This window comes from Mycteria americana, chromosome 5, assembly GCF_035582795.1.
Source record: "Mycteria americana isolate JAX WOST 10 ecotype Jacksonville Zoo and Gardens chromosome 5, USCA_MyAme_1.0, whole genome shotgun sequence".
NCBI classification, from domain to species: Eukaryota; Metazoa; Chordata; class Aves; order Ciconiiformes; family Ciconiidae; genus Mycteria; species Mycteria americana.
In genome coordinates, this window is record NC_134369.1 from 1,944,625 (window position 1) to 1,960,921 (window position 16,297).

Below are 16,297 nucleotides of genomic sequence, written 5' to 3' on the forward strand. Positions count from 1 at the left end.
AGGGCACGCGCCTGTCCCCAGGAGCCCGGCGGGCTCGGCCGTGCCTGGCAGAGCCGGTGCCGGCTGGCGGCACGGCGGTGATGGCCCCGGCACCACACCTCCGTCCCTGCCCAGCGCTGGCAGGATGCGACCCGGCTGCTCAGGTTTTTTTTTTTTTTTTTTAAATATTTTATTTTTGTAACAACATCAGAATTAAAAATCTTCCATAAATAACAGCCCCTCGCGGCAGCCCCTTCTCGGGGCGTTAACAGGTAGAAAATGCCAGTCGTACAAAACGGATGCGCGGCCGGGGTGAAGGTGGGGAAGGACGCGTGCCCCCCTCCTCCCCACGGCGCGGGTAGGGTGGGGTGGGGGGCACGGGACCCTCCCCGGGATCAGACCACAGGACTCATCATCATCATCATCATCACTATGAACACAATGTCGCAATGAGACCCAAAGCAGTAAGGGCACCCCGGCTTCCCCCCCGGTGCCACTGAGGCGGGGGGGCTGCCCTGGACCCCAAGGATGGGGGGGCTGCTCTGAGCTGGCTGGAGACCCCCCCCCCCGCCTCGCTGTGGGTATCTGGGGCTGGTCCCTTGGGTGGCCCCGCTGGGGCAGGGCTCAGGCCACCGGGAGGGACGGGCAGCTGGCCCCAGGAGCAGCACGGCCCGCCGGCGGCAGGGGAAGGGGGGACACGGCCCCCCCGGGGCGGCGCGGGGAGGGGGTCGGTCCCTTACCGGTTTGCCCGGGGCCGGGGGGCCGGGGGCTGCCCCCCGGGGTCAGGAGCTGCCCCGGATCCTCTCCATGTAGCTCCTGAGCTCCTCGGGGTCCCGCAGCCCCATGTCCTCGCACACCCAGCGGATGTCGTCCTCGCTGGCCACCAGGATGGACTGGACGTTGGGGGTGGGCTGGGGGGGCTCCTCGGGGACCCGGGGAGGGGCGAAGGTGACAAATTCCACCCGCTTCCTCCGGCGGCCCCCCGGCGTACCCCCTTCTTTGCGGGGCAGGGGTGTCGGGGTGCCGGGGGGACCCCCGGCTTCGGAGCCCGGCGCGGGGGCCGGCGGCACCCCGCAGCAGCAGCGCCCGGCGTCGGTGCCCGGCTCGGGGGCCGGGGGCTCGGGCTGCCGGCGGTCCAGCTGCCGGCTCAGCTCCTCCTGGTCGGTGCCCAGCCAGACCCAGTTGTGGGGCTGGGGGGCCGAGGGGGCCGCGCCGGCATCCGGCAGCTCCTTCTGCTGGTACCGCAGGACGAAGAAGATGCAGTTGACGAGGAAGATGAAGATGGCCAGGCAGAAGACGCCCAGCAGGACGTACATGCCGATCTCCAGGTCGGTCACCCGCTCGGGAGCCTTCACCATCTCATCCTCCTCCTCCTCCTCTTCCTCGCCGCCGGCGCGGTTGTGGCCGTAGCCTTCCTCCTCCTCCTCCGAGGAAGACCCCAGCCCCTGGAGCTTGGTGGAGGCAGGTCCTACGCCAGCGGGGTCCCTCCGCCGTGGCTCGCTGGCCGCCGTCACCGCCTCCCCCGACATGGCCCCCTCGGCCCGCGGGAAGGGCGAGCTGGGCCGGGGACGGCCGCCGCGGGGCCGGGGGCTACCAGGGGTGGGGGCACGCCGGCCAGCCCCCACCTCCAGCCAAGCGGTGCCAGCGGCCAGAGCGGCCGCCCGGTGCCGGCCCCGGCGGCAGGCGTCCGGGGGGTGCAGGCTGAGCTGCAGCAGAGCCCCCCGCCCCGGCCCCTCCGCCACCACCCACGGGCGGGCAGTGGGGCCACCGGGCGAGCCCCCCACGGTGGCCACGGCGGGGTCCAGCGAGGTCACGGTCAACGCCGTGTCCTGCCAGCCGTACAGCTCCAGCGGGGCCAGCGTGCGGTCGGAGAAGGACAGCCAGACGGACAGCGTCGCCTCCTGCCAGGGACGCCGGCTGGGATGGCACCAGGCGGGGGGAACCGGGCACCCCGAGCATCCAGGATCAGCCCCCCCACCCACCCCCCCCCTCACCTGCTTGGGGACACGCAGGGTGGCCGTCCCCTGGGCGGTGGCGGTGACCACGCCGGGGTGGCCCGGCTCTGCCCGCAGCGCCAAGAGCAGCCCCGACACTACCTGGGCACGCAGCTCCGTCACCGTCACCTTCTCCTCCGACACCACCAGCATCTGCTCCCCCAGGATGGAGTCCGAGAGCGGGGAGCGGACCTGGGGGCACGGGGGGCACCTCGTGAGCCCCCAGACTTCACGGCCTCCGTGCCTCCATCCTCTACCCGCCCTGACCTGGCCCCCCCAGCCCCTTTTCCCTCTCTCCAGCCCCCGCAGCCCCCGGCTCCCCTCTGCCTCCAGGACCCTCTCCAGCCCCCCATCTCCCTGCCTCTGCCCCCCAAGACCCCCTCCAGCCACCTATCTCCAGCTCTCCGGCCCCCGCACCCCCCCCCAGCACCCCCCTGCACCCCCCAGGACCCCCCTCCACCACCTGCATCCCCCCCCCCCCCCCAAAAGACAAGCCCCCAAGCCTACCTCCACGGAGGTGATCCCAGGCTCCCGGCCGACCACCACCGTGCCCCCCTCCAGCGAGGCCACGCGGGGGTCCTGCACCCGGGTCTGGCCGGCCACCAGGTGGGTGACATCCAGGAGCCAGTCGGGGCCGGGCAGGTAGGCGAGGTGACGGCCGCCATCGAGCGGGTGGGCCACGAAGTGTGCCAGGACCCTCACCACCGTCCGCTGGTACTGGGGCCGGCAGCCCCGCGCCCGCCGCTCAGCCTCCTCCCCGGGCTCCTCCGCCTCCGCCGGGGCGCTGGGGGTGGCGGGGACACCGGTGTCACCAGCTCTGTGGGGCTCAGTGTGTGCCGCGGGGGACGTGTCACGAGCGCGTGGGTGCTCAGCGAGGCAGGGGTGCACGGCACCATGGGGCTCAGTGGGGCAGGGACACGTGTCACGAGCGCGTGGGGGCTCAGCGGGGCAGGGGTGCACGGCACCATGGGGCTCAGTGGGGCAGGGACACGTGTCACGAGCGCGTGGGGGCTCAGCGGGGCAGGGGTGCATGGCACCATGGGGCTCAGTGGGGCAGGGACGCATGTCACGAGTGCCACGGGGCTCGGTGGGGCGGGGATGCGCACCGAAACTCCACGGGGCTCAGCGCCATCGCGTGTCACGAGCGCAGCGGGGCTCAGCACCCGCTCCCGGCTCCCTCCTCGCCCACCGCCGCGGTGGCAGGGGCCGGTGGCAGGGACCCCCCCCGCGCACCGGGCTCACCTCTCGGGGCCACCGGGCAGGCGCCAGCCCCGCACTTGCTCCAGCGCGGTGTCGCCCAGCTGGACACGCAGGGGCAGCAGCGGTGCCCAGACGGTGAAGCGCAGCGAGGCGTGCAGGCGTCGGGACCAGAAGTCCACCCGTGCCCCCCGGGCCCCCCGGCTCTCCTTGCCCCCCACGAACACCGCGTCGCAGGCATCCGAGACCTGGGTGGGGGGCACGGAGAGGGACCGGGGGAGCGGGCGGCCCCCGGGCAGGGTGGGGGGACGCCGGGGGGACTCCGGGAGCCCCGCTCACCTGCAGCACCTGCTTGTCGGCCGACTCGCAGCCCGGCGGTTCGGTGAGCTCGGCCACGCCGCCCCCCGCCTCCACCGCCACCAGCTTCACCGGCACGGCACGGGGGACCCCCGTCAGTGGGGCCGTGTTCAAGATCTCCAGCTCCTGCGGGGCAGAGCGGGGCTGAGCACGTGGCCCCACGGGGACGGGGACGGGACGGGACGGGACGGGGGGCACCCACCTGCACCAGGGGGACGAGGGCGCGGACATCCCGCTCTGAGACCTGGATCTCCCACACCAGTTTGTCCTTCTGGGCCTCGGGGTCCTGGCCGGGGTACTCCACCTGCCAGGTGAGGGGCCGCGCCGGCGCCAGCCCCCCGGTCCCGTTCTCCACCGCCAGGTCCAGGTGCAGGAACGCGGCGGAGTCGGCCGCCCTGCGCCATCGCACGGGCGTCGGGGCTGCCCCGTGCCCCCCAGCCCCCCCAACTGGGCCATACTGGGAGGGGAGCGGAGCAATGCACAGGTCCCCCTGCTCCGACTGGGCCATACTGGGAGGGAAGCGGAGCAACGCACAGGTCCCCCTGCTCCAACTGGGCCATACTGGGATGGGAGTGGAGCAACGCACAGGTGCCCCTGCTCCGACTGGGCCATACTGGGATGGGAGAGGAGCAGTGCACAGGTGCCCCTGCTCTGACTGGGCCGTACTGGGAAGGGAGTGGCACAAAACACAGGTCCCCCTGCTCCAACTGGGCCATACTGGGATGGGAGTGGAGCAACGCACAGGTGCCCCTGCTCCGACTGGGCCATACTGGGATGGGAGAGGAGCAGTGCACAGGTGCCCCTGCTCTGACTGGGCCGTACTGGGAAGGGAGTGGCACAAAACACAGGTCCCCCTGCTCCAACTGGGCCATACTGGGACAGGGGTAGCACAATGTACAGGTAACCCTGCTCTGACTGGGTCATACTGGGACGGGAGCAGTGCAACGCACTGCTGCAAGCGGGTCATGCTGGGATGGAGGCACTGTCATGCACGGGTCCCCTTTGCTCTGACTGGGCCACACTGGGCTGCACTGGTCCCCCATGCAGAAGCCCCCTCCCGTACTGGGGGTCCCCGGGCACCGGGGTGCTGCGCTGCTCCCTACCTCCAGCCGCCGCGGCCGTCCCCGCTCCGCCGGCACGTCACCACGGCCGTCGAGTGCTTGGGACCCCGGGTGCGCTCCAGCTGGGCGGTCCAGGCAGCGGGGGACCCAGGGCGGGCGGCCACCACCTGCAGCCCCTTCTTCGCCTTGATCCTGCCACCGGACCCCCGTCACGCAACGTCCGCCTCCCCGCGCCCGCCGCCCTCCCTTCGCGGGGCTCCCCCGCCCGCCCGGGGGGTCTCACCGGAGCGTCAGCTGGTCGGCGGTGAAGTTGTGCCGCAGGGCGAGGGTGGCGGTGAACCGCTGCCCCGGGCGCAGCGTGGCATCGGGCACCCGCAGCAGCACCTTGTCGTCCAGCCGTACCTCCTGCCGCCGCGCCGGCTCGGCCGCCCGCAGCTCCAGCGTGCCCAAGTACCACGGTGCCTCCCCGGCGCGGCCCCGCTCCCGGCCCCCGGCACGGCCACACTCCCCCGGCCCCACCACGCCGTAGCGCAGCTCGGCCGGCTCGGGGGGCTCGGGGCGCCCGGGGGGCTCGGCCGCTCGGCGACGGCTGCGCGGGGCGGGGGATGCCGGGGAGAACCAGCGCGGGGGGATCTCCAGCTCCACCACGCAGACGCCCAGGGGTGCCTGGAGGGGAAAGCGGGGCTCCGGCTCAGGGGAGGGCCGAGCGGCGTGGCCCCCCCGGGGGGACTCCAGCCCCAGTGGGTGGCACCGACCTGCAGGCGGCAGGTCCCACGGGCCACCCGGCCCCGGTGGTGTGCGTGGAGGGTGACGCAGGGCAGCTCCCCCGGGTGGTCCCGCTCCCCGGGGTGGTCCCGCTCCCCGGGGTGGTCCCGCTGCCCAGGCAGCCAGTCGGGACCCCGCAGGTGGAAGAGGACGCGGGCGAAGGGCTCGGCCGGGGACACGGCGCTCTCGAGGGATACGGCGCGGACGGCCCAGGCTGCCGAGCCGTCCCTCCCCGGGGGGCTCTCCGCGGGCACCTCCTGCAAAGAGACAGGGATGGCGGCGGGGAGACGGGCTACCCCGGGGCGGCGGGGACGGCGGGGGCCATTTTACCTGCCGGGTGCTGAAGGGCGGGTAGGTGGCCTGGACGAGGGGCTGCGCGGCGGAGCCGTGCTGCAGCAGCAGGAAGGTCTCGGCGCGGGCGTGCAGGGAGGCGTTGGCGGGCAGGTCCTGGTCTGCCCGCTGCAGCCGGTAGTACTCCGGCACGCCGAGCACCTCCAGGTCCGCCGGCAGGTACACGGGCTCAGGGGGATCCCCGTCGCCCCTCGCTGCGAGGACAAGGGGCTGTGTCACCGGCCTCGGGGGTCACGGCGGGTAAGGGCTGCCCTGGGGGACCGAGCGGGGTGGGGGGGGTCTCCGCACCCACCTCTGTGTCTGAGGCCGGAGCTTGGTGCGGCGAGAAAAAAGCCGGCTTTGGCACTGCCGTGGCACCGCACAGTCCCCCCCCCGGCCATCCCAGCCCCCTCGGGGACAGGGTCACCCCGCGCCCTCGGAGGCTCGTGTCATGCTGCGCGGTGGCGGTCCCCTCGAGCCCCCCGGGAGCGGGTGCTGGAGGGCGGTGTGACACCCCGCTAGTGCCAGGGTCAGCGTTGGGGGGCCAGCACGGTTCTCCCAGGCCTGGCTGCTCCCCCGCTAACGAAGCGGCGCTCGTCAGGCTGCCCCGCTTTGCCAGCGGCGCGGGGTACCCGCTCCCCCCGTGGGGAGAGGGACGGCGCCGGGTCCCGCAGGGTGGGATCCGGGATGAGGGCATCCAGATCACAGGGGATCCCCCTGCGCACGGAACAGATCCCGCCGGGATGCCCGGGCGGGTCTCACCCGCGGGCCCGGGGGACAGATCCCACCCGATCCACAGCTCCCCGTGGGCACGGGAGAGGGCAGCTCCCCGGGCAGATCGCGGGGGATCCGGTGAGCGGGGAGAGGTGGGGAGGACCGAGGCAGATCCCGGGCTCCCGTGGGCCGGGGGAAGCGGATCCCCCCGGACTGCAGGGATCCCGTGTGGATGGGGAGGAGATCCCCCCCCCCCCCCCCCGAGATCACAGCAGATCCCACGTTCCTCGGGGGATCCCCTCGGGATCGCGGGGGATCCCATGCGGTGGAGGGGGAACGGAGGAGGTCCTGCGTGCGCGGGGGAGCGGATCCCCCCGGGATCGCGGGGGATCGTGGGGGGGAGCGGATCCCGGCGATCCCGAACGCGGGGAAGGCAAGTCGCCCCGGATCGCGGGACCCCGGCGGATCCACGCGGGACGGCGGGGATCCCCCCGCGATCGGCTGCGGACCCCAGCTCGGGGCTGCCGGCGCTGCCCGCGGCGCTGCCGGTGCCGGTACCGGTGCCGGTGCCGGTCGGTGCCGGGGCCGGTGCCGGTGCCGGTGCGGCCGCACTCACCTGAGGCGCAGAGCAGGGCGGCGGCCAGCAGCGCCAGCCGGGTCCCCGGGGCCGGGGCCGGTGCCGGTGCGGGGGCCATGGCCGGGCGGGCTCCGCGGCGCGTCCGTGCAAGCGGCGGCCGCCGCTCCCGTCCCTCCGCCTCCGCGCCCAGACAATGGGGCCGGGGCGGGACCGGCACCGGCGCCGCCTCGTCCCGCCGGGTCCTAAACACCGGCCCTGCCCGCCCTGCGCAGCGCCGAGCACCGCTCCAGCCCCGAGCACCGCTCCAGCCCCATCCCGCTCCCCAGCCCTGATCTTCATCCTTGATCCCCAGCCCTGATCCCCAAACCCATCCCTGGTCCCCAGCCCCATCCCTGATCCCCATCCTGGCTCCCCAAACCTATCCCTGATCCCCAGCCCTGCTCCCCATCTCCATCCCTGCTCCCCAGCCCCATCCCTTATCCCCACCCCTGCTCCCCAAACCCACCCCTGTTCCCCATCGCCGCTCCCCATCCCCATCCCCGTTCCCCATCCCCGCTCCCCATCCCCATCCCCGTTCCCGTTCCCCATCCCTGCTCCCCAAACCCATCCCCTTCCCCACTCCCCGTCCCCATCCCCGCTCCAGGGACAGCGCGGGGCACAACAGGCCATGCGGAGAGGCCCCCCAGCAGGGAGGGAGCCCTCACACCGGCGGGTGTCCATCCTTCCCCGACCCCCCCTAATCAGGGCGACTGGGGGGCATTGGGAGGGACTGGGGACACTGGAGGGACAGGAGGGCAGACGTGGCCGGGGGCACGGAGCGGGCGGGAGGGAGGCACAGCAGCCGCAGGGCAGCGGGGACGGCTGGAGGGCGATGGGGACACGGAGAAGGGGCCAGATCCTGGCACGGATAAACCCCCCCCTCCTCTTCCTCCTCCTGCTCCTCTTCCTCCTCCATGCTCAGCACCGGCTTCGGCAAACAGAGGGAGAGGGACACGTGCAGGGCACCCTCCCCGCGCCCCAGAAACGAGCCACCCGTGCCCCCCACGCCTGCCCACCCCGAGTGGGGCGGGGGGGGGGCCGGGCAGCGCTCCAGGGGAGCCCCCACGCTCCCAGCTCGGAGCGGGCAGCCTGCTCGCCGCTCCCCCTGCCCCTTCCCCCGGGGGAGAGCAGCGGAGCCAGGCCGGGACTCAAACCGTGTTCATTCAGAACAGCTTATCAAAACAGTTTAAAAAGCAGTTTAAAACCCAAGGACTGACCGCACGGAGCCCGGCCGCCGGCCCCGAGGGGGGGCTGCGTCCCCCCCTCTGCGAGCAGAGCCCCTCTTTTGGGCTGGGGAGATGGCCGGGGCGGGGAGCGGGGTCCCCCCCTGCGTGCCGAGCTGCTGCCGGAGCTGGCTGGACCGGACGGGCGCAACAGGCACCAGGCCGGGATCGGAGCAGGGACCAGGACGCTCTCCTCCCCTCCGTGGTGGGCCTGGATTTGGGGCTGGGGGGGGCGCGGGGGGCTGCCAGGGCCATGGGAGGACGCCCACCCCCTCCCCGGGGAAGGCACTCTTGGCTTGCATTGAAGGCACCGTGGTGTGGGTGCAGGGAGCTGGGCCCCAGCTTTTGGGGTGCTGCGCTGGGGGGGGGCCCTTCCTCTGTGCACCCAGCAGGACGGGGGGCTCCCGGGCCGGCGACCACCCCGGGGTGGGGGGCTAACGGCAGCAGGGCCCCCCCCCAGGAAGAACCAGGGCAGCGGTGGGGGCGGAGGAAGGGGCGCGGGGGCTCAGCAGGGAGGACGCACGCTTGGGGGGACGCAGCCAAGCCGGTGGGGCGCGCCGGGGACGGTGCAGCGGGGCGGGCCGTCCCCCGAGGCGGGGGGGGGGCTCACTCCTCCCGGTTACGGGGGCCCCCCCATTTCTGCCGTCGCCGCAGCTCCTCCACTTTCCACTCCAGGCTACGCACGGTGGCATCCAGCTGGGCGCTGGGGCCGGGGGAGCCCACCAGACGCCCCAGCAGGGCGTAGAGCACCCACAGCCCCAGCAGCATCCCCGCCTGCGCCGTGGGGCTCTGCCGGGAGGCCGCGACGTGGAGGAAGGCACCCAGGAAACAGCAGAGCTTCACCCAGCGCAGCGCGGGCAGCAGCAGCTCCTGCAGCCGCGACAGCAGCCAGCAGCCCACCAGGGCGGCCAGCCCCCACAGCAGCACCCGCTGCACCTCGCCGGGGCTCAGCGCCGCCGTACGCACCAGCCGGTCCCCTGGGAGGGAACGCGGGCGTCACCGGCGGCACGGCACCGGGGCTGGGTGACAACCCTGCTCCCCCCCAGCCCCGGCTGTTGCTCCCCGGCTTTCCCCCCCGCCCCGTCCCCGTCCCTGCTCACCGCTGGCGCCGGAGGCGGCCAGGAGGTCCCCCAGGATCCCGCAGAGCGTGGTCAGGGCCGTGGAGATCCCTGAGGACACAACCCAGAGGGTGGCGGCGAGGCTCTGCGGGGAGAGACGGGGTTGGGGACAGCCGGGCCGGGGGGAACCGTGGGGTTGGGGACGCAGCCCCTCCACCCCCCCATGTCCCTGCCCTGCGGGGCAGGAGGGGGCACCGGGGACGGCTCCTCGGCCGGGACCTCACCTCCGCCACCAGCCCCAGGGGCTGGGGGCCCACCCAGCCCTCCAGGGCCTCCCAGGCGGCTCGGCCCAGCTGCGACAGCGGGTCATCGGCGGCGGCGGCGCGACCCCGAAAGCCGTCCTGGCCGTCCTCCGCCTCGTCCCCCGCCGTCACCCCGAGGAAGGGGACCCACAGCAACGCGGCCAGCAGGGCCCGGCGTCCCGCGGCACCCCCCATCTTGGCTCCCGCCTGCGGGCCGGGGTCTCTGTGGGGAGAGGGAGAGCGGGGTGGGAGCCACGCGGGACCCCACCGTGCCGGGGCCACCTCCGCCACCCGTAAGCGGCAGCGCCGGCACCGTCCCAGAACCGTCGCCGGGGGACGGAGGCGGCGGGGTCCCCCCCGCTGGCCTTGGGGGTCCCCCGAGCGAGAGGGGAGGGCCGTGGCCCCGCAGTGGGGCCCGGCCGGGGGGGCCGGCCGCCCCGGCTATCTCTGGGACGGGCCTCAGCGGGATGCGGGGCCTGCCCGGCCCACGGGCCCGGGCCCGGTTTGGGGGGACCGGCACCCCCTGCCCCGGAGGAGAGAGGGGGGTGCTCCGGGACGGGCCGCAGCCATTGCTCCCCCCCCCCGTGCCCCCCCGGGCACCCCGGTGTGCCTCATCCCGCCCCCCACCCAGCTCACCCCGGTCCCTCTCCGGTCCCTGGGTGAGCCGCTGCACCCATGAGCACCCCATCTGGCTGGGGACCCCCCCCGGGGGGGGACACTCCGTCCCCGCCACTGAACCACCCCCGCTCCCCATGAGCCCCCCGTCCCCACCCCATCCCCCACGATACCCCCAACCCCCGGGACCCCCCGGCCCCGCCACCCCCGCCCCGTCTATTCCCCCCTGGGGCCCCCCAAACCCGGGGCCCCCCACCCCGGGTCCCCCCCGACCCCCCCTTTTGGAGGGGCAGCGCTCACCGCCGCCGCGCGGGGGCGCTGCGGAGCCGGAGCGCGCGGACAGCCCTACCAGGCGCCCGCCACCGCGGGGCACGACGGGAGTTGTAGTCCCGAGCCGCCGCGCCCCGTTGCATGCCGGGACCGGGTCGCTATGGCCCCCCCCCCGCCCAGCGGTGCTCCCCGCGGGGCATGCCGGGAGGCGCCGTTCCCCCGGGGGGGGGGGGGGGGTGCGCTGGCGCGGTGCATGCCGGGAGCGCTTCCGTTTCCGGTGGCGGCGGCGCCCGCGTGAGCCGTTGGGAGGGTCGCGGCGGCCGCGCGCGCCGCCCGGAACCGGAACCGCCACCGGAACCGCCACCGGAACCGGAGCAGGCCGCAGCCGGAGCGCCGCGGCCTCCCGGCGTCCGCCATGGCCCTCATCTGCTCCAGTGAGTGCGGAAGGCGGCGGGGGCGGAGGAGGCCCCGCGGGGCGGGGGCGGGAGCGCGAGCGCGGGGGGTTCCCTGGTGCTCGGCGAGGCCCGGCGGGCCCTCGGCGGTGCCGTTATCCCCGCTGCCCTCCCTCCCTCTCCCCTCCCAGTTTCCAACGAGGTGCCCGAGCACCCCTGCGTCTCCCCGGTCTCCAACCACGTCTACGAGCGGCGGCTGATCGAGAAGTACATCGCGGAGAACGGCACCGACCCCGTCAACAACCAGCCCCTCTCCGAGGAGCAGCTCATCGACATCAAAGGTACCGGGAGGGGCGGGGGAGGGGGGGGATCGTGCCGGTTCCCCCCGGGAGAAGCACCGGGGGGGGCTTCGCCGTGTCAGGAGCGGGGGTCGACGCCAAACTTGGCCACGATGTCGGGTCTGGGGGGAGCGGTGAGTCCCCGGCGGGGTGCTGGCACCCTGAGAAGGGCTTTCCCGAGGGATCCGTCACCGCTGCTCTCCCTGGGAGCCCGGGGAGGCAAACCCTGAGCCCGAACGCGGTCGGAAAGCTGGGCTGAAGGGACGAGGCTGCTGGGCGGCGTGGGGACGGCGGTGGGGTCGTCTAAAAGGACGGGCAGGAGCGTTGAGGCCGCGGTTGATGTGTTCCCGCTGTCTCGTTGGCAGTCGCCCACCCGATCCGGCCTAAGCCTCCGTCTGCCACGAGCATCCCGGCCATCCTGAAAGCCCTCCAGGACGAGTGGGTAAGCGTTGGGTCGGGGCTGGGAGCGGAGCTGAGCGCCGGCAGCTGCCCGCGCTGAGGCTAACGCGTTTCCCTGCCTGCCTGACCCTGCCCTCGTCGTCCCGTTAGGATGCCGTCATGCTGCACAGCTTCACCCTCCGCCAGCAGCTGCAGACTACGCGCCAAGAGCTGTCCCACGCGCTCTACCAGCACGATGCCGCCTGCCGCGTCATCGCTCGGCTCACCAAGGAGGTCACCGCCGCCAGAGAAGGTGACGTGGGCTGGGGGCTGTGGACCTCAGGGAGGGGGGAGCTGGGGAGGAGCGAGCAGCGTGTGGCCCAGCAGCAGGTAGCGATTGCTGCGCTGGACGCCGTCTCTTTTTTCCTTCAAACGCCTGTGAAGCTCACAGCTTTTCTCTGCCTCCGCAGCTTTGGCGACTCTGAAGCCGCAGGCTGGCCTCATCGTGCCCCAGACGGTGCCGTCCTCCCAGCCAAACGTGGCGGTGAGTCCCCGCCGCCCGTCTCGGCACTTTTCCCCTTGGTCCTCCGCTGCCGGTCTCCTCTCGTTTCCCCTGCGTTCCCCCTCTGGGTGTAACCAGCCCCTTTCTCTGTCCCGTGCAGGGAGCTGGGGAGTCCATGGATCTGGGAGAGCTTGTGGGCATGACCCCCGAGATCATCCAGAAGGTAAGGGGTCTTGCACTTGCGCTGCTACAGCCTTCAGCGGCGGCTGCTCTCCAGCTTTCCCCCAGGGAAGCCCCAGTCACTCTGTAACCACCCTTCTCTCGGTTTGCAGCTTCAAGACAAGGCTACGGTGCTGACCACGGAGCGTAAGAAGGTAAGCGGGCCCCGTTTCGCTCCGAAGATGCCACGGCAGCCGGGACGAGAGAGGCCGATGTTTATCTCCGCACCGTTTTCCTTTTGCAGAGAGGCAAGACTGTTCCAGAGGAGCTGGTGAAGCCGGAGGAACTCAGCAAGTACCGGCAGGTCGCCTCGCATGTGGTGAGTGCCGTGATGCGGGTGGGAGCTCGAAAATTCCCCCACGTAGCTGGGCATCTTGGCCTCTCCTGCGCCGCTTCGCAGCACCGATAAGCGACGGATCTGCTGCTGGGCAGAGCAAGGAGAGAGTCGTGACTCTCCGTGCCACAGCCGGCAGGGTCTTGTGCTGGAGTAGATGTGGCGCAGGCTCCTGCTGTGGGAATGAAACACCCTGGGCTCCCTCGAGGGCCTCTCGGTTCCCTTTGGGGACGTTTTCTTGCTTGTGGCGTTAATCTGGCGTCCTACCTCGCGCAGGGGCTGCACAGCGCCAGCATCCCAGGGATCCTTGCCTTGGACCTCTGTCCTTCCGACACCAACAAGATCCTCACCGGTAAGGGAGTCACCTCTGCTTGTTGGGGACCGCGTGGTGTCAGCTAAGAGCCTGCGGCTGCCTGGGAGCGGGGCCCTTTCTCTGTGCTTTTGGGGGATAGAGGAGAGGCAAGGGGCAGGAGGGATTCACTCGCCTCACGGCAAAGCTTCTCAGGACGCTGGTCCCCAGGAAAGGTGGGTGGACTTGGACTTGGTTGGCCGCGGATTCCCGTCTCTCACCGCTCCCCGCTTTGTTTTCCAGGTGGGGCTGATAAAAATGTCATCGTCTTTGACAAGAGCTCAGAGCAGATCCTGGCGACGCTCAAGGGGCACTCCAAGAAGGTTACCAGTGTCGTCTTCCACCCCTCTCAGGTGCGATCAGGCCAGCGTTCGGCCTCTTCCCTCGCAGCCAAGTTGCCCCAGATCGAGTTTTCTGGGCCCTCTGGTGGGGTCTCCGCCTCGTGCAGACTGGTGATGGGCCAGTTCTTGCCTGTAGAAGGCTTTCTCAGAGGTGAAGGTCTTTTGATGTTAACTTTCCTGCCTCATCCCTGTCTAGGACTTGGTGTTCTCAGCTTCTCCCGATGCTACTATCCGCATCTGGTCTGTGCCCAACGCCTCGTGCGTGCAGGTCGTCCGTGCCCACGAGGGCTCTGTGACGGGGCTGAGCCTCCACGCAACAGGCGACTACCTCCTCAGCTCTTCTGATGACCAGGTGAGACCCAGCCCCGGGCCACGGACCCCCCCTCCTGCTTCTTATCTCTCTGTACTCAACGCGCTGTTCCTCTCTTCCAGTACTGGGCTTTCTCGGATATCCAGACAGGCCGTGTCCTCACCAAGGTGACAGATGAGAGCTCTGGCTGTGGTAAGGCTTTCGGCTGAGTGTCCTCACCCTGGGGGGCTGTAGCGAGCCTTGAGAGAAGGAATTTTTAGAATCACAGAATCGTAGAGGTTGGAAAAGACCTTTAAGAGCATCAAGTCCAACCATAAACCTAACACTGCCAAGCCCACCACTACACCATGTCCCTAAGCACCTCATCCAAATGTCCTTTAAATACCTCCAGGGATGGCGACTCAACCATTTCCCTGGGCAGCCTGGTCCAGTGCTTGATAACCCTCTCGGTGAAGAAAAATTTCCTAATATCCAGTCTAAACCTCCCCTGGAGCAACTTGAGGCCATTTCCTCTGGTCCTATCACTTGTTACCTGGGAGAAGAGACCGACCCCACCTCTCTACACCCTCCTTTCAGGCAGTTGTAGAGAGCGATGAGGTCTCCCCTCAGCCTCCTTTTCTCCAGGCTGAACAACCCCAGGTCCCTCAGCCGCTCCCCATCAGCCTTGTGCTCCAGACCCTTCCCCAGCTCCGTTGCCCTTCTCTGGACACGCTCCAGCCCCTCAATGTCCTTCTTGTAGTGAGGGGCCCAAAACTGAACACAGCATTCGAGGTGCGGCCTCACCGGTGCTGAGTACGGGGGGAAACTGTACTTTCTGCCTGTGGGTCCCCGGAGCTCAGAAGAACTCGTGGCAAGGGGCCTGCTATCAAAATCAGAAAGTCTCCCCAACCCTCCGAATCTCCCTCTGTGTCTCTCTGCAGCTCTCACCTGCGCCCAGTTCCACCCGGACGGGCTCATTTTTGGAACAGGGACGATGGACTCTCAGATCAAGATCTGGGATCTGAAGGTAGGGCTGGCCCTGGGTGCACGGGGAGGCAGGGCGTTGGCGGTGTGCTCGGTTTGGTGCCCAGCAGAGTGTTGAGTCCAAGGCGCGTCACCTGCGTCTGCTGGAGCGGGGCTTTGGGGAACCTCTTCTGAGGTTTCCGCCAAAAATACAAAGCTTCAGCTGGAGAGCGGTCGCTTCTGACGCCGTAGCTGGTCCGTCGGGGGTTGTCTTGTGACAAGGAGGCGTTTGCTGCGTCCCTAAGAGAATCGGTGAGGAGCAGGGTTCGCAGGCAGGCTGCCTAGCTCTGCCGCGGGGTGCGTCCGTGCCGGATGTGCGCGGGCCTTGCTCAGTCCCACAGCCGTGAATCTGTCGGCGCGGCCCCACGTTAGCGATGCGCCGTAGCTCCGGCGCAGGAGCGGCTCCGGCTGTCAGCGGGTCAGCTCCGTAGTCCCACGTCGGCCTGTCGAGCCGTAGTTCAGGGTGACGGAGAGCGCACGGAAGCGACGCAGTCTCCGTTCACCCACCTGCGTTTTAACTCTGAAGCAGAGTGATGCCGCAGGCTGCCGCAGGCCGCCTGCCCGCCCAGCTGCGGTGGCGAGGATGTGATCTCCCGGCTGTGAGGGTGCTGCGGTTCCCTGCCGGCACCCTGTCTCTAACCGCCTTATCCCCAGGAACGCACCAACGTGGCCAACTTCCCGGGGCACTCGGGCCCCATCACCAGCATCGCCTTCTCCGAGAACGGCTACTACCTGGCCACGGCAGCGGACGATTCCTCCGTCAAGCTCTGGGACTTGCGTAAGCTCAAGAACTTCAAGACGTTGCAGCTGGATAATAACTTTGAGGTGTGTGGCCGTCCCCTTTTCCCCTCCGTGGCCTGGCTGGGCAGGCTGGCAGGCTCCTCGCCCGGTGTCCACCAGCCCAGGTCTGCTCCCCGCTGCACCCCTCTGCTTTGGGGGAGCCTGCCCCGCACCCAGCGCCCCGAGAGGCCGTTTGGAGCTTCCTGGGCCTGATCTGAAGCCTCCTTCCCCTTCTCCTCCGCAGGTGAAGTCTCTCATCTTTGACCAGAGCGGCACCTACCTGGCCCTGGGCGGGACGGACGTCCAGATCTACATCTGCAAGCAGTGGACGGAAATCCTCCACTTCACAGGTGAGGGGCTGGGGCCGTGGGGGCCGTGGGAAGGCGGAGGGGGGGCCCGTAGGTCTCCTCCTGGGGCGAGCAGAGCGAATCGTGGGGTACAAAGCGCTCCCCACCCCATCAGCGCCTCTGCCTGCAGCGAGACCCTCCCGTGGCTGCCCAGCTCTCTGCTTCCTCGGCATGGGCAGGCGTGGAGGTGGCCTGGCTCTGCCCGTGCCGCCCTCGGCGGGGAGCGGACAGGGGCTAACTCCGCTCGGTGCCGTAACCGCGCGCTCTCTTCCTTCCCCAGAGCACAGCGGCCTCACCACGGGAGTGGCTTTCGGCCACCACGCCAAGTTCATTGCCTCAACGGGCATGGACCGGAGCCTGAAGTTCTACAGCCTGTAGCCCCAAACGTGGGGCCTGGGTCTCGCCGCCGTGTTGGGGTTGGGGTGGGAGGGCGGGAGGGATTATCGGGGTGGGGGGGGAGGGAGGCAAGTGGTTCGTTACTTCTCGGGGCTCCCCTGTAGCTGTTGGCAGAGGGGAAGTTGGAT

At 70.7% G+C, this 16,297-nt stretch overlaps 3 protein-coding genes across 3 annotated transcripts; 1 reads left to right on the top strand and 2 right to left on the bottom strand.

The window, feature by feature from the left end:
* Positions 1 to 163: 163 nt before the first annotated feature.
* On the bottom strand, positions 164 to 7,170 carry TMEM132A (transmembrane protein 132A). The gene is made up of 11 exons (XM_075501808.1): positions 7,014 to 7,170; positions 5,684 to 5,898; positions 5,344 to 5,610; positions 4,872 to 5,254; positions 4,631 to 4,780; positions 3,730 to 3,922; positions 3,510 to 3,653; positions 3,216 to 3,418; positions 2,481 to 2,757; positions 1,974 to 2,165; positions 164 to 1,880 (listed from the first exon to the last, which is right to left on the bottom strand). Exons 1-11 carry the CDS (start codon positions 7,090 to 7,092, stop codon positions 762 to 764), a joined length of 3,222 nt encoding a protein of 1,073 aa, XP_075357923.1. The 5' UTR covers positions 7,093 to 7,170; the 3' UTR covers positions 164 to 761.
* Positions 7,171 to 8,158: 988 nt separating this feature from the next.
* TMEM109 (transmembrane protein 109) lies at positions 8,159 to 10,898 on the bottom strand. The gene is made up of 5 exons (XM_075501589.1): positions 10,722 to 10,898; positions 10,512 to 10,639; positions 9,579 to 9,819; positions 9,337 to 9,439; positions 8,159 to 9,213 (listed from the first exon to the last, which is right to left on the bottom strand). Exons 1-5 carry the CDS (start codon positions 10,896 to 10,898, stop codon positions 8,843 to 8,845), a joined length of 1,020 nt encoding a protein of 339 aa, XP_075357704.1. The 3' UTR covers positions 8,159 to 8,842.
* On the top strand, positions 10,731 to 16,190 carry PRPF19 (pre-mRNA processing factor 19). The gene is made up of 16 exons (XM_075501850.1): positions 10,731 to 10,915; positions 11,065 to 11,214; positions 11,577 to 11,653; positions 11,761 to 11,902; positions 12,060 to 12,133; positions 12,252 to 12,314; positions 12,424 to 12,465; positions 12,555 to 12,629; positions 12,921 to 12,996; positions 13,237 to 13,346; positions 13,531 to 13,686; positions 13,767 to 13,836; positions 14,565 to 14,650; positions 15,301 to 15,471; positions 15,671 to 15,776; positions 16,054 to 16,190. The coding sequence occupies exons 1-16, from the start codon at positions 10,897 to 10,899 to the stop codon at positions 16,149 to 16,151; spliced, it is 1,515 nt and encodes a 504-aa protein (XP_075357965.1). The 5' UTR covers positions 10,731 to 10,896; the 3' UTR covers positions 16,152 to 16,190.
* Positions 16,191 to 16,297: the final 107 nt, after the last annotated feature.

Coding starts and splice junctions, on each gene's coding strand:
- TMEM109 (XM_075501589.1), bottom strand. CDS start 10,898: ATGGCGGACGCCGGGAGGCCGCGGCGCTCCGGCTGCGGCCTGCTCCGG. Junction 9,440..9,578: donor CCCTGGGGCTGGTGGCGGAG/GTGAGGTCCCGG, acceptor CTCTCCCCGCAG/AGCCTCGCCGCCACCCTCTG. Junction 9,214..9,336: donor GGCCGCCTCCGGCGCCAGCG/GTGAGCAGGGAC, acceptor GTTCCCTCCCAG/GGGACCGGCTGGTGCGTACG.
- PRPF19 (XM_075501850.1), top strand. Junction 12,630..12,920: donor GGCAGGTCGCCTCGCATGTG/GTGAGTGCCGTG, acceptor TACCTCGCGCAG/GGGCTGCACAGCGCCAGCAT. Junction 13,687..13,766: donor TCAGCTCTTCTGATGACCAG/GTGAGACCCAGC, acceptor CCTCTCTTCCAG/TACTGGGCTTTCTCGGATAT.
- TMEM132A (XM_075501808.1), bottom strand. CDS start 7,092: ATGGCCCCCGCACCGGCACCGGCCCCGGCCCCGGGGACCCGGCTGGCG. Junction 3,923..4,630: donor GACGGCCGCGGCGGCTGGAG/GTAGGGAGCAGC, acceptor GCGATGGCGCAG/GGCGGCCGACTCCGCCGCGT. Junction 2,166..2,480: donor CTGGGATCACCTCCGTGGAG/GTAGGCTTGGGG, acceptor CCGTGCCCCCAG/GTCCGCTCCCCGCTCTCGGA.